At 38.7% G+C, this 13,953-nt stretch overlaps 1 protein-coding gene across 1 annotated transcript in view; it reads left to right on the top strand.

Annotated features, from left to right (window-relative positions):
- XIRP2 (xin actin binding repeat containing 2) overlaps positions 1 to 13,282 on the top strand; it is a 52,130-nt gene extending 38,848 nt beyond the window's left edge. The window contains exons 7-13 of the mRNA XM_030016514.1: positions 2,682 to 2,789; positions 3,134 to 3,206; positions 3,879 to 4,012; positions 5,549 to 5,557; positions 10,509 to 10,633; positions 11,620 to 12,643; positions 12,680 to 13,282. Of these exons, the coding sequence (XP_029872374.1) occupies positions 2,682 to 2,789; positions 3,134 to 3,206; positions 3,879 to 4,012; positions 5,549 to 5,557; positions 10,509 to 10,633; positions 11,620 to 12,643; positions 12,680 to 13,210 (2,004 nt within the window). The 3' untranslated portion in view covers positions 13,211 to 13,282. The remainder of the gene's footprint in view (positions 1 to 2,681; positions 2,790 to 3,133; positions 3,207 to 3,878; positions 4,013 to 5,548; positions 5,558 to 10,508; positions 10,634 to 11,619; positions 12,644 to 12,679) is intronic.
- Positions 13,283 to 13,953: the final 671 nt, after the last annotated feature.

Below are 13,953 nucleotides of genomic sequence, written 5' to 3'. Positions count from 1 at the left end.
CTGTCTGTCCTCCTGCCCTGCACAGCTGGAGGGGAGCTGTTTCCTCCTGACACCACAATGTGGGAACTGGTTGATCAAATAACCTTGCTTGATTTAATAACGTACAGTACGGCAGGAATTGTGTATTCCACAGAAACAAAGGCATCAAGTTCCCACAAGCATAACTCTTCACTACTAGTAAATCTAGATCATGATCTTCAGCTGCAGTCCCGCATTGGAGGCATGACTTACCTTGCTTAATAAGATAAGAGCAACCTTACCCCATGCAGCCATCAAATAATTCTGCAGAATATTCTCCAAAACCTATGGGGTCTACAAAACATGCCACAAACTCTAATGGGGTAGACTAAATTAAACCTACCTACAGGACATCCTATTCTATATGCAACAGTTGGTTATTACAGAGGAGGGATGAGACCACAGGTCTTCCTGGAATAATAAACAAGCAGCATTTTACCCTCTGTCACTGGAATTTCCATTAGCCATCTTGACAGACACACAAAATAATGAGAACCTCCAAGTCTCTCTTCCTCCCTGCACGCCCAGAGCAAGGCCATGTAATTATATTGTCAAAATCTGGCCCATAACATTTAAGCTGCATTTTAGACAGCCATAGCTGTCGCATTAAACAATTATAATCTTTTGCAATATGGCAACTACTTCATAAGCAGTACCAAAGTTACAGCAATAAAGCAGTAGTGACATTCAGATTAGATTTGCTTCATGACTACATTAAGCCTAATTATATTCCTTTTTAATGCCCCACACCATTCAAAGGACACATAATGACTATCATGAACATATTTCGTGTCTCATGAATGAGCTTTTCCAGTAATGAGAGCTTGACTTACATATCTAAAACATGCACGTTAGAACAGAATAGCATATCTTAAATGAAAAAAGCATATATATGCATAAATATATTGAAAAGCATATCCATATAAAATGAAAAGGCATATTATACATACACCTACACAGTCATTAAACAGAGAATAGATGGAAAAAAATTGCACTTCATTTTCTTTGAACTGCCTCTTTTCAACTTGGTATGGGGTTAGCTCTACGTCACCTCATGTTGTGCAGCTCCCTCACAGCTGTTACACGTACAGAACTTGCAAGAGTAAACCATGCTCTGACTTGCTCTCCTCAAGCCTCACCTCACTTTGACAGTTCAAACTTTGCGGTAGATAGGATTAATTTTGATACTGGTAACACACTAAATTGTTTACTGGGCCAGTAACCAGAAAATTTATTCTACCTTTTGTTCTTATGATTTTAATTCATCTTATAGTTGAAACAGATGATATGGCAGCATAGAGGTGGAAGAGAATTCCTAAAGCCCACCACAGGGATGCATATTGTTTCTCTGCCATAGAACCTGAGCCCTTGCTGCCTACTATATGGTAGAAATTATGGGCCAGGCAGTCGATGCTCCCCATTCAGCAGAAATGTTAGTGGAGATGCAAGCAGTGTACGCATCCTTAGTTTGAAGGTGGAATAAATCCCATAAATACACGCTTTGTCATGGGATGACTAAAGGAGAGAGCTAATTTCTTGCCCCACAATTAGCTGGATTTCAAGGAGGTGCCAGGATTTGAGATGCAGAAAGCTTACAGCTCTCTGTTGCACTATATGTATAGTAGCAATCTCAGAAACACAGTGCTGCCTCCATTCACATTACACTGAACACTTGGGAAGCTCTTGCTGGAGGTACCAGAAGCTCCTTTCATTTTAAAGCTTATTATCAGTAGAAACTAATAGGCAAGCTTCCTTCTCACAAAGGAAGAAGAAAATTTAATTTGACATGAGTGAAATTATTTGTTAGATGTCTCTGTGTGCATGCTAGTGTGCAAGACAGAGGAAGCACAGAACTGCTATCTTAATAATATCAATCCTTAGGATTTATTTCTTCTAATCACTAAATCTCAAAGTACTCCATGGACACAGGTAATGTGATGTAACATGGGTCCTGTGACAGGCTTTAAATAAGAGAACAAATCACCACCAGAATCTGGAGTCAAACTAAACATAGATAACCTTAGAAATTAGTTTACACGAGTATCTTGTACAGTGCTTTAAACTCTCAACGATATGCTCTGTTTATTACACTGCAGTTGTCAGACTTGTAGATACAATGCTAGCCTGTATATTTTATAGGCTCTTCTGATTAGCCCATAGGTCATATTTTTCACAACTGCAATTCAGCATGATTTTTGCATTGGAAAAGCTGTATAAAGTATATGCAGGAAGTCAGCATCTCTTATATAGACATATTATTACACTTCCTTTCACAAAGTTGCATTAGCCACATGCCCACTGATACGTAACAAGTTGATGGCATAGCACGTAAAGCCAGAACCAGTCTTCCTAGTCACCTTCGTCCCCTTCCAGTCTAATTATACATTGTACGTATTCATGCAGCTTTCCATATCTGCTGGTCAAAGTCTGGCTGCAGTAACAGAAATGACTTGACATCTTCTGTGTTATAAAAAAGCCTGTTCCAATTTTTATGGCAACAAATATCAATCATAATAATAACAGTACTCTGCTGTAAAATGACTGTTCTAGTTACACCACTTACATTAGAATTTATTTGTGAAAGCCCTTCAGAGAGAAAAAAAAAAAGAAAAATCCAATTTACTATTAGCCGTCAATATGCAATTATTTTTATTTGTCTTTAGGAAACATCAAGTGGCAGTCAGCACACGGTATCAAGCAGCACCAGGGAAGCTGAGTGCAATAAAATGACCTCCAAAGAAAGTCAGACAGAAACCTCTCAAACACAAGAGGTAACTGTATCAACTAATAATCATGTCATTGGACAATTATACTGATGCTGATACATATCTATCTGCTTTGCTTCTTCCTTACCACTTGGTACACCAAGATTTGGATGTTCTGCTGATAGCCTCCCTCATTAGGCAGTGCATAACAATTTTTTTAAAGGTGTTTTATTAAATGTTTTTAATTTAATTTAAATTTAATTTAATTTAAATTGTTTTAACATGGTAATTAATTAAGTTTCCATTCATATTTTTCTTTGATGTAACATTTTAAATACCGCTGCAGAAGTATGGGAAATTCTTAACGTATTGCACTAAATCCTGTAGTAAAGTGAAGGTTTTGTGCACAGGTTTCTCATCACGAGCAAGTTACTCATGAGATAAAAATGCCTTCTACGTTCACTCAGCACACTGATGAAACAGGTAAGAAGTGGCATGAGAATAAAGGCTCACAAAGGAGCAATGGCAGATGTCTTTACTCACACAAATGTACCACTCAGCATACGAACATGAAAATGCACATCACACTGAATTCTCAGCAAAGCACATTCATTGAATTCAATGGCACTTGAGAAACAAGTTTAGAATTCAGTATGGAGAGACGGCTTTTGCAAAAGGAGGTGGTTTAAAATATGCACTCAGTTGCTTGAAAGAACTGGGGACCTGAAGAATTGTCTGAAAACATAGGCAAACACTAGCCCATCTATATACAAAATTGTGGATGAGAAAGGTTTAATTTATAGCTGAACTGAATAGCCTTGCAGAATATGACCACAGTGTTAAGACACTGATGCTGCTGCAGTTTAGTACTGGTAGTAGAATTCACGCATTATATTCTCCCACAGACCCCAGTCAACCTTTAGCCCTGCCACACCACTCAGGTATGGCAAAACAGTAGGGTGATAATGTGTCCCTCAAGAACTATTCTGTCATTCTTTCCATGGATTTCTGTTCATGATCAAGTGAGTCTCTAAACTTCTGCAAGGCTAACTACAATTTTTCTAATGTAATAATGTTTTATAATTCACTGATACAGCAAATTTCATAAAATGCTGGGTGGAGGAAAAATGATCTTTGTTATTCTTCCCATTGCAGTGATCAATGCAGCTCAGAACGAAGAGCTCCCAAAGACTGTAACACAGATTTTAAAACAGCAGATTGAAAGGACAGCTCAGGAAAAGGCTGTTCACTCTGACAGAGAGACTGCAATACCTGCAAAAGAAGTAAAGGTCTGTGTTTTTAATATGAGGGATCTTTCTTTATGCAAATTAGAAGTGGTGAAGTTAAGACATTGGTCCATCATGCAGTCTGAATTTCTATTTTGACTAATTGTGATTAAAAATGTAACCTACGAAAGTGGTGGGAATATATGGACTTTAGGAATTAAGCGCACATAACATAATATGAAGTACGTTAGAAGGCTCAAGAAGTACTTACAGTATGTGACAAACACAATTAAAAGTAGACCTTTATAAAAATTTTTGCATTCCTGTCCTTCTCTGCTGAATAGTCTCCTTTTTCCCTGTTTTGAATCTGTAAATATGTATAATTTCTGTCACCACAGATTCTCAGAAGCATAGAAAATGTCACTTTCAGAAGAAATGAAAATGAGCATAAGCTACTGCATAACTTTACATTATGCTTATAATGCAAAGTCTGCATTTGTTGCAGCAAAACCTCCAAGACTGCTCAATCATCATTTTGCATTTTGTATGAATTCCACATTTCTTTTCACATATATTCTATGGTGCAAATAGCACTGCTCTTAGTTCAAAAGATTGGTTTTATGCATTCTGAGCAATAGCTGATGGATTGTGTCTTTCCAGATCTTATTATAATCCTATTGCTTGGATCCTTGCAGAACTAGCTTTTGTGAAGAATAAAAAAATTGTTTTATGTTACTCTACTTAAAAAAAAAAAAAAACCCAAACCTTTTTTTCCCTAAAGATGGAAAATACGTACCAGGAAATTACATTGCCTTCAACAGTTAGTTCATCTTCTACTGCTGCTACTTCAGCAAGCAGACTACAGGAAACTTCTACACCAAGGGAAAAACAGGAAGGAACTGCTACATCTGCAATGGTTTGCTCCAGATCCCATTAATATGGAAGCACAGAAAAGTTTTCCTTGACAGCAACTTCCCAGTCCACTGAATTGTCCAGCTCTCCAACAAAGCCCACTGCCTCCCCAGATCTGTACTCAAAGCAAAGCAATTTATGTGAACCAAGATGTTTATGCACGTTTCCACTCACAATTAAGAAAACGCTTAGAGAAACATTATCTGAATGAAACTTCTAATATTTTATCTGGTGAATCTGAAACACGGAGTATGATGTCAGATGTGCAGCAGGCTAGATATGGCTTTGCCTTCATTATTCAGATGTTCACAAGACCAGAAAAACAATGCTTAGAGTGGCATGAAATCTGGAGAGGAGAGGTCCTCTCTACAACATGGGTCTTTGAGAACCAGCCTTTCATTCCAATTAAAGATGACCCTCCAGACCCAGACAAAGCTAGAAGCATTGCAGACCAGGAAACCACTGCAGCTGGAAATGTTAAATACATAGCCTGGATGTTTCAGACCCAGCCTCTTGATGCACTGCGTGCACGTGCTCCGGTCTCCGCAGGAACTATGGGCAAGGCTCTTGCATTAGTTAGAGGAGGTATTTGCGCAGTCATGTGGATGTTTGACATGCAGCCATTAGACTCTACGAATAAAAATTATCACAATGAGGAACAAATATCAGATGAAACTCACATCCGAGAAGGTTCTAGTGGTGCTGTAAAGACTCTGAGGCACATGCTGGAAGCACAGAACCTGGATAAACTTGGGCAGCTCAACTCAGTGGATGTCCTTAACTTGTTGCAGCTGAGGTCTGAGCTGAAAGAGCTTAAAAGAAGTGTGAAGAGAAGCATAAAATATTTTGAACCTCAGCCATCGTCTGTTACCAGAGACAACTTTGGTCAAAGACTGGAGAATGAAGCTGTCCATAGAGAAGATGCTGAAAAGAGGTGTGGCAGAATACCACCTGCGTTTGAAACCTGTGACCAGCAACGACCTGGTGGAAGTTAAAGTGGTACATGGAATCTCAGTGGAGGAAAACACGAGCAGTGCTGTGCACAAGGCAAAACAGTTGAAACACAGCCTTGGCACACAGAGGAGTCAGGGAAACTAAGTCCAGCTGAAACATCGTCACAAAAATCAAACCAGCAAGATCAAGGTCCTGCATAAGATGCAGCAGCCCCTGTAACACCACAGCAAAGCACACTTTCTGATTCCAAATTTGATGGCAATGATACGCAAGTAGTACAAAAATACTATGTAGGAATTTAAATAGATGTCCATGAAGACCAGAAGGCTGAGAAGCTGAAGACACAGGAACAGTTGTGAAAGCCTCTAGCTACTATCTCTTCCACCATTATGAGCATTAACGCTACGAGAGCTATCCTGAAGAATTATATAGAGCAAAATAAAAAGATACTAAAAATAGATATTAAAATTAAAATAGCATTACTGCTGTATTTGAGAAATATTAACATGCTAGAAAATGTGCACGGAATGCACCTGACTTCTCATGCTTAAAATGAATGCAACATCCTCTTAACTGAGGTAAAATGTTGCCTGTATAACATAGCTCTAGAGATAAAATAATGGTCATGTTTTGTGCTCATCTGTTTTTAGTTTATTAAAGCACAAGATGTGACTTAAGACAAAGTGAATTACATTTTGAAGGGTTTCCTGTTTGAGTAAAATTACTAAAACAGTTTACAAATTAACACGCAATTTTAAATTTTTTTCTATTTCCTGCTGGGTGATTTTAACAGTTGATACAGCCCTAGTCTGAATTAAGGCAGCAAACCCATTTACCTGATGTCAGTGTCCAGGTTTCACATCACTAAGGAGTAGAGCCACTCAGCGTCCCTCAAAAAGCTGAGCCTGTTATTTGTTTCATATTGAAGTAAATTTTTTAAATATATGAAGTATGCGAATATATATATATATATATGAATATTTATATATGAATATGAAGTAAACATTGAAAATAAAACATGCCTTCTTTCTCATGGTGTATGTGTTACTTAAAAAATATATTAAAATAGTATTTAGATTGCAAAGTTATGCATTTGAAACTTAGAAAATATTACATATGATATTGCATGATGGACATCAATGTTCTTTTGTGCATCTATTTTGGGCACTGAATGTGGATGGGATCCTGTAGGAAAACCAGATGTTACCATAGCTTTAGCCATTTGAAATACATGAACAGAATGCTGCTGCTTGAATGGCAATGAAAATGGCAGAACAAAGCTGAACGCTCCTGTACCCGCATAACTCCTAAACAGAAAGCTCTGCTTTCGGTTTCCCAACTCCGTGCACTGAGAAGGGTGCTACCTCTGTTCATGCTAGGAGCAGAATTAAACGTGAGTGTCTTGTGAGCCTGTAAAATGAGGCACAGTCTGGCGGTGGTCCAACAAAATACTTAATGTGGTGGGTTGGCTGCCATCTAAGTCCACACCCAGTCGCTCGCTCGCTCACTCACTCCCCCACAGTGGGGTGGGAGGAAGAATCAGAAGAGCAAGAAGCAAGAAAACCTGTGGGCGGAGGTAGAGACAGTTTAACAGGTGAAGCAAAGCTGGGGCGCAAGCAAAGCAAAGTAAGGAATTGATTCACTACTGCCCATCAGCAGGCATCAGTTTAACCACTTCCTGGAAAGCAAGGCCTCAACACGCACAACTGTTACTTAGGAAGACAGACGCCATAGCTCTGAATGTCCCCTCTTCCTCCTCCTTTCCCTCAGCTTTTATTGATGAGTGTGATGTCACATGGTAGGGAATATCCCTCTGGTCAGTTGGGATCAGCTGTCTTGGTTGTGTCCTCTCTCGACTTCTTGCACATCCCCAGCCTACTCGCTTGGGGTGGGAAGTGGGGTCAGAGTGGGAGGGAGAAAAGGCCTTGACACTGTGCAAGTGCTGTTCACCAATAGCTAAAACATTGGTGTGTTATCAACACTTTAGCCACAAATCCAAAACGTAGGGCCATATGAGCTGCTGTGAAGAAAAAAACATCCTAGACGGTCTTGGTGTACTTAAGCATGTTACCAGTACCAGTAGAATACTGAATTCTCTATATGGTCAAGCCTCTAGATTTCATTTTGGATCTCTTCTGTCTGGTAAATATTTATGATTTCAAATAGTAAGCCAGTCTTTCCCTCACTGATTTTGTAGGACCATTCATGTGTGGTGGGTTGACCTGCCGAACCCCCACCCAGCCACTCTCTCATTCGCCCTCCTCAACGAGGCAGGGAGAGAAAATAGGATGAAAAAGCTCATGGGACAAAATAAAGACAGGAAGATCACTTACCAATTATTTTCACAGGCAAAATAGACTTGACTTGGGTAAAATTAATTTAATTTATTACCAATTAAAATAAATTTAGATGGTGAGAAACAAACAATAAAACACCTCCCCTCCTGCCCACTTTTTCCCAGGCTCAACTTTACCCCTTCACTCCTGATTCTTCTACCTCCTCCCCCTGCCCCCAGCAGCACAGAGCGGATGGGGAATGGTGAATGGGGGGGCTGGGGTCAGTCCATACCAGTTCCTCTCTGCTGCTCCTTCCTCCTCGCGCTTTTCCCCTGCTCCAGCGTGGGCCCTCCACAGGCTGTAGTTCCTTCTGGGAATACCCACCTGCTCCAGTGTGGTGTCCTCCACAGGCTGCAGTGTGGATACCTGCTCCGGCGTGGTCCTCTCCACAGGCTGCAGGGAAATACCTGCTCCGCTCATCTCCTCAACAGGCTGCAGGGAATCTTTGCTGTGGTGCCTCCTCCCCTCCATCTTCTCTGACCTTGGCGTTCACGGGGTTGTTCTCACACTTTTTCCCCTCAGTCCTCACTGCACGTGCACCGTTTTGCCCCTTCCTGAATACCTTTTCCCGGAGGCACCACCAGCGTGGCTGAGGGGCTCAGCTGTGCCCTGGGGTGGGTCCGCTGGAGCCAGCTAGAACCTGCTGCGTCCAGCACAGGGCAGCCCCTGCCTCTCCTCACAGAGGCTGCCTCTGCAGCCCCCCAGCTGCCAGAACTTTGCCACTGACACCCAATACATCATTGATTTTCATGAAGATGAATACTGGCTCCACTATTCAGTCCTGGAAGTTACTTTGGGATAAACTTCCCTTAAATTCCCTCTTTCTCTTTGTTTTTCTCCTCTCTTGACTGTTGCCTTCTGAGGCACGCTATCAACTATCCAACTAAATGAAGTATAAGCATCCAGTGAGACAGTTTTCCAGGAGACGTCACCTTTTTTTCCCCTCCCAATTACCTTATCCCTTTCTGTATCACAAAGCTCATGCCTTTCCTCTCCTCCCTCTTTGCATTCAGAATACTTGCGTACCTAAGAATATTACGCTGATTCCTTATGTTTGGCTCACACCGCCAACCACAAGCAGTCCGTGCCTGGCGAGGCGGGAGGCATGTCCGCAACACCGCACTCCACACCTGCCCAGCCTCTCTCCTTGTCAGCCTGTCTGGAGACTAAGCTGAGGCTACATGTGATGCTTTCTATTCATGACCAACAATTCTTTGGGGGATTTTTTTGCTTGTTTGTTTTTACTGGTGGTTTATTCTTTTTGCAAGTTCTACATTATTTTGAAGATATTTAATTTTCAGCATTTTTCACAGCTGTCATTATGGGCACTAGAGATATGTGGCAACTAAAGCTGTAGTTATAAAATCTACATCACTTTCTGTCTTGATTTGTGAATTGCTATAAAGTCAATACCAGCAGGCAAATCAGAAACAGACAGAATGCTGAAAGAGGCCAAATTTTCAGCTGATGTCAAGGGGCATTACTATTGTCAATGGAGATATTACACAAGCAATTATTTGGTCCACCCTATTCGTCTTTGTCTGCTGGTATGGTTTTCATAGCAATTCAGAAATCAAGACAGAAGAGCAGCATGCATTTTTCCAAGCCCAACAGATTGTCCATTATTTCCTTCTGCCCCTTACTGGTATGAAATAAACCTTCTATTCATGCTTTGTACTTTACAGGGAACTAGTTTCCTTTATAATTAATTATACTTCATAAAAGAAAGGATTTGATATAGTTCACTAATATAATTGTAGCTAACTCAGTCTTAAAAATTAACTGAAGAAAGTTATCAGGTCTGAAAATGAAAACTGTAAAAATCACAAATAATTATGTCCATAGCATATCTGGACCATATAAGTGTACAGTCTGCAGGTTACCACAAAAGTGGAACTCCCTGATGTGCTTCTGGCATGATTAAGCAAAACTTCCTCATCAGAATTTCAAACATCTGCCCTTGTTTATTGATCTCTAAATCACATTGTAGACTCAAAGATTATACGTACATTATACTCAATTCCACTTATACCAGTAAACCTTTTACTATCCTATCTCATTTCACAAAATAAATAGTTATTACAAATAAATGGGAAATATTGTACCTGGTGTAGTGGAGTGAGTAGTCCTTTCAAATATATGGATTTCTGAAAAGGGAAAGGTGAGTAGTTTTTCACTTTCGAAGCATTACTGTTAGTTGAACAAAAATGAAGCCCTAAAATTGACAGCTGAGATAACTGTTAATGAATAAAGAAAACTACAGTTTTAACAAAACATATGGACTGTTAAAAAATAAATCATAATATGTGGCTTAAACTAACTCGTAACTTTTTAATATGTGGTTCTACAAACTGCAGATTCAGGAAAATGAAACATGCAGATTCTGTCAACAGAGGGTTTACCCAATGGAACGCCTGGTTGCCGACCAGCAGAATTTTCATAAATCGTGTTTCCGATGTCACCACTGTGGCAGTCAATTAAGGTAAGAAGTAACTGCATGTTCACTCATAGAACTCTGCATTTGAATATAAATACAGCTGGTGAAATTATTTGGAACTGGGCTATTCAGCCTGTAGGATGGTTGGTTGGCAGGGAGGTAACCTGGCTTTCCCATTTCTTCTCTGCTACTGACATCTCTACCATGACATGGAACAAGTCCTTTAAATTCTCTAAAGAACTGGTTTATCACACTACCTTCCAAATTCTCCTGCATATTACTTCCTACTCACTGTTCCAGACCTTCAGGAGAGCTCATGAACCACAAGCAGTAGATACAGAAACTTTGGTGGAATTTAAGACATCTGAATGCAGATCAAATTTTCTCTCACTTTTCCTCATCCATAAAATGAATGATGATGGTTCTCTGCATTAGCAAACCACTCTTGCAACCTTTATATGAGATGAAGTATTTATTGCTCTATCAGACTGCAAAGGCTAACAGTTCTGATTTTAACACCTTTGAGGTTAGTTACACACATCTCCTTCATTTAGGAGCAGAATCCAAATATAAACACAAATTTCTATAATCTGCAAAAAGGCCAAAGAAAATTGGCACTGTATTTTCTCCACCTATTTTGTAGAAAAATAGAGGATTGGGTCTTTACTATGATGAAGAAAAAGGTCCCAACAACCCTGAAGTGCTGTAGAACATTCCTGTCTGAAGCCTATGCTGTGCAACAACTGAATAAGTTTACGTTCTTTCTTAAATTGCAAAGCATGACTCTGCTCCTTCATTTTGACTTTGAAATTGTATGGGAATTTGCAATTAAAGGTTTTAGATACTTTTTTTGGGGTGGGGGGTGGGGGGGTGTCAGAATTGGCCAATACATTGAATTTGCTCTCTTTTTGCTCTTCCTTTCTTTATATATACTGTCATGCAAGCGTACTTGAAATACCAAGTCAAGTGTAAAATTCACAGTAGGTTTATGATATGTAAAAGTATAAACCAAATTTTCTTCCATTCGGCAGCTTGGGAAATTACGCATCTCTCCATGGAAAAATATATTGTAAACCCCATTTTAAGCAACTTTTCAAATCAAAAGGAAATTATGATGAAGGTTTTGGACACAAGCAGCATAAAGAATTATGGAAACTGAAAGATCAATGTAGCTCAGTTGGTAATATTCATGCTGAAGAAACAAATCCCATCAATAGTTTACCTCTTGATCCTAAACCAATTACAGAAATTGATCAAGACTTGTACTCGGGTACTGAAGGTACTCATCCTGATATTTTGGATAATAATCTGAAAAAATCCACAGAAAGAGGTAAATTAAAGATGACATGGCCTCCTTCAACAGACAATACAACACCTAAGAAAACATTTTCTATTGAAGAAGTGGCTAAAGTAAATAAGCCAAAGTGGCCCCCAGAAGGTTTTGCTCAAGAAGGTTCTAGTTTACATACAAATAAATCTCTGGGCAATAAAAAGGATCCTCAGGAAAAAAATGCTGAGAGAGCGCAAAATAAAAATAACACTGCAAATACACAACAAAATCAACACTCATCCTTTAGCTCTCTGTCTGAAAAAGAAGCTACAAATATCTGTAAAGCAAAGAAAAATGAAGAAGGAAATAAGGGAAAAGATGAGGAAGCTGGGAACGTGCAAGATAAGCTGAATAAAACAGGAGGATCACAGAAAAGGGAGGAAAGTGGAAAGGATACTAATGAAGGTGATAAAGTAATTGCGCATAGTGCTGGGAAGGAGCAAGAGAAAAAAATTAATGAAACCGATGATTCAGAAGTTGTACAGGTTACTAACATTGATGATGTAACAGTACAAAAGAATCACAAAGAATTCTGCTTGAATAACAATAACAATAACAATTATGCCACTTTTTCACATCTAAACATTTGTAGGCAGGAAACAACTCTCTCAGCTACGTCTAACCCAATGACAGCATTAAGTCATGCAATTTGCACTGTATCGCAGCATGCCTTTGCAAAGCTGGAAAATCGGTCTGGAAATGAAGAAATATTTGAGATACAGTATCACTAGAATAGCTCTCAAGATATTTGTGTAACTGTTTCACGGGATGAAAAGAATTCAAAAGATGAAGATGCTGTTACCTCTAATAGTCTCGCTCAATTTAATAAAGATGCCACTTGTCAAAAGTCTTGTACTAATAGCACATTAGTTTTAAAGGAGGCAACTAATACAATGTTCCCTGTTGATACTGAGTTGGTATGCATTGGAGAAGAATCAAAATATGACAAAAACTTAAATACTATTTTATCTGACACTCTGAAAACATCTTTTCTTAAAAAAGACAACCTGGTTTTACACTGTGGTCTAATAGACTCTGTAGATATAACTAAAAATTCCAGCAGCCCATATGCAAAAGAACATGGGAATTATGATACAGAACTGAATGGTATTAATGCCTGTCAAGGAAGTGAAATAATCAAAGTGTCAAAGAATGACATAAACACAAGCTTAGATTTACTGAGCTCAAGATATAAAGCTGTTCCATCATTCCAAGGCAAGAAAGTCAAGTTCAAACAGCTCACTGTAGAAGAACAAATTAAAAGAAATAGATTCTATGATGAAAATGAATAAAACAGCTAAATGATCAGCTACACCTGTCACTCATTATAAAGTATGGCATAAATAGGTATTTCTTCAGTCCAGTTATTTTAGTCCTTCTTGAAAAATTTAATATCCAGAGATTAGATATGAAAATTTGTATTATATACTGTCATTTACTCAGACTTTATTTACTTAGTTTATATTTAAGGCAATGAAGATGCATAAAATAGAATTTTTTCAGTCTGTAATTAAAACAGCTTCTCTATGTTCCTGAACATTGCAAGAAATATTTTACTACATAACTGTCTTGCAGAAACATAATAATTCACTTTTACAGTTTAGCATTTGTAACAAATCCAGATGTGAAACACCTGGTGTACACAAAACAAGAAAAAATATTTCCATAGGTTTTTTCTTATGTATTATTATTATTATCATTATTGTAACTGAGCTGTTGCTCCATGACATATTATGTACATTTGTTGTGTTAGCTCATACTGGAAGATTTGGGTTTTGGTTGGTTTTTTGGGGAGTCAGGGTTTTTGGTTTTTTTTGTTTTGTTTTTTGGTTTTTGGGGTTTTTTTTGGGGGGGGGTGGTGTTGCAATATCATGCAGTAGTTAGTCTGAAATGGACTTATTATTGAATAGTAACCACAACTGGTTGGTGAATAGTACTGTTTTGCTATACTCCTAGAGCTGCTACTATGGCATTATATTGTATGACAGAAAAAAAAAAAAAAAAAGTGTGTAAATTTTAACACAGGATAAAAACA

This window comes from Aquila chrysaetos, chromosome 6 (genome assembly GCF_900496995.4).
Source record: "Aquila chrysaetos chrysaetos chromosome 6, bAquChr1.4, whole genome shotgun sequence".
Classification (NCBI taxonomy): domain Eukaryota; kingdom Metazoa; phylum Chordata; class Aves; order Accipitriformes; family Accipitridae; genus Aquila; species Aquila chrysaetos.
This window is presented reverse-complemented; position numbering and strand designations above follow the sequence as displayed.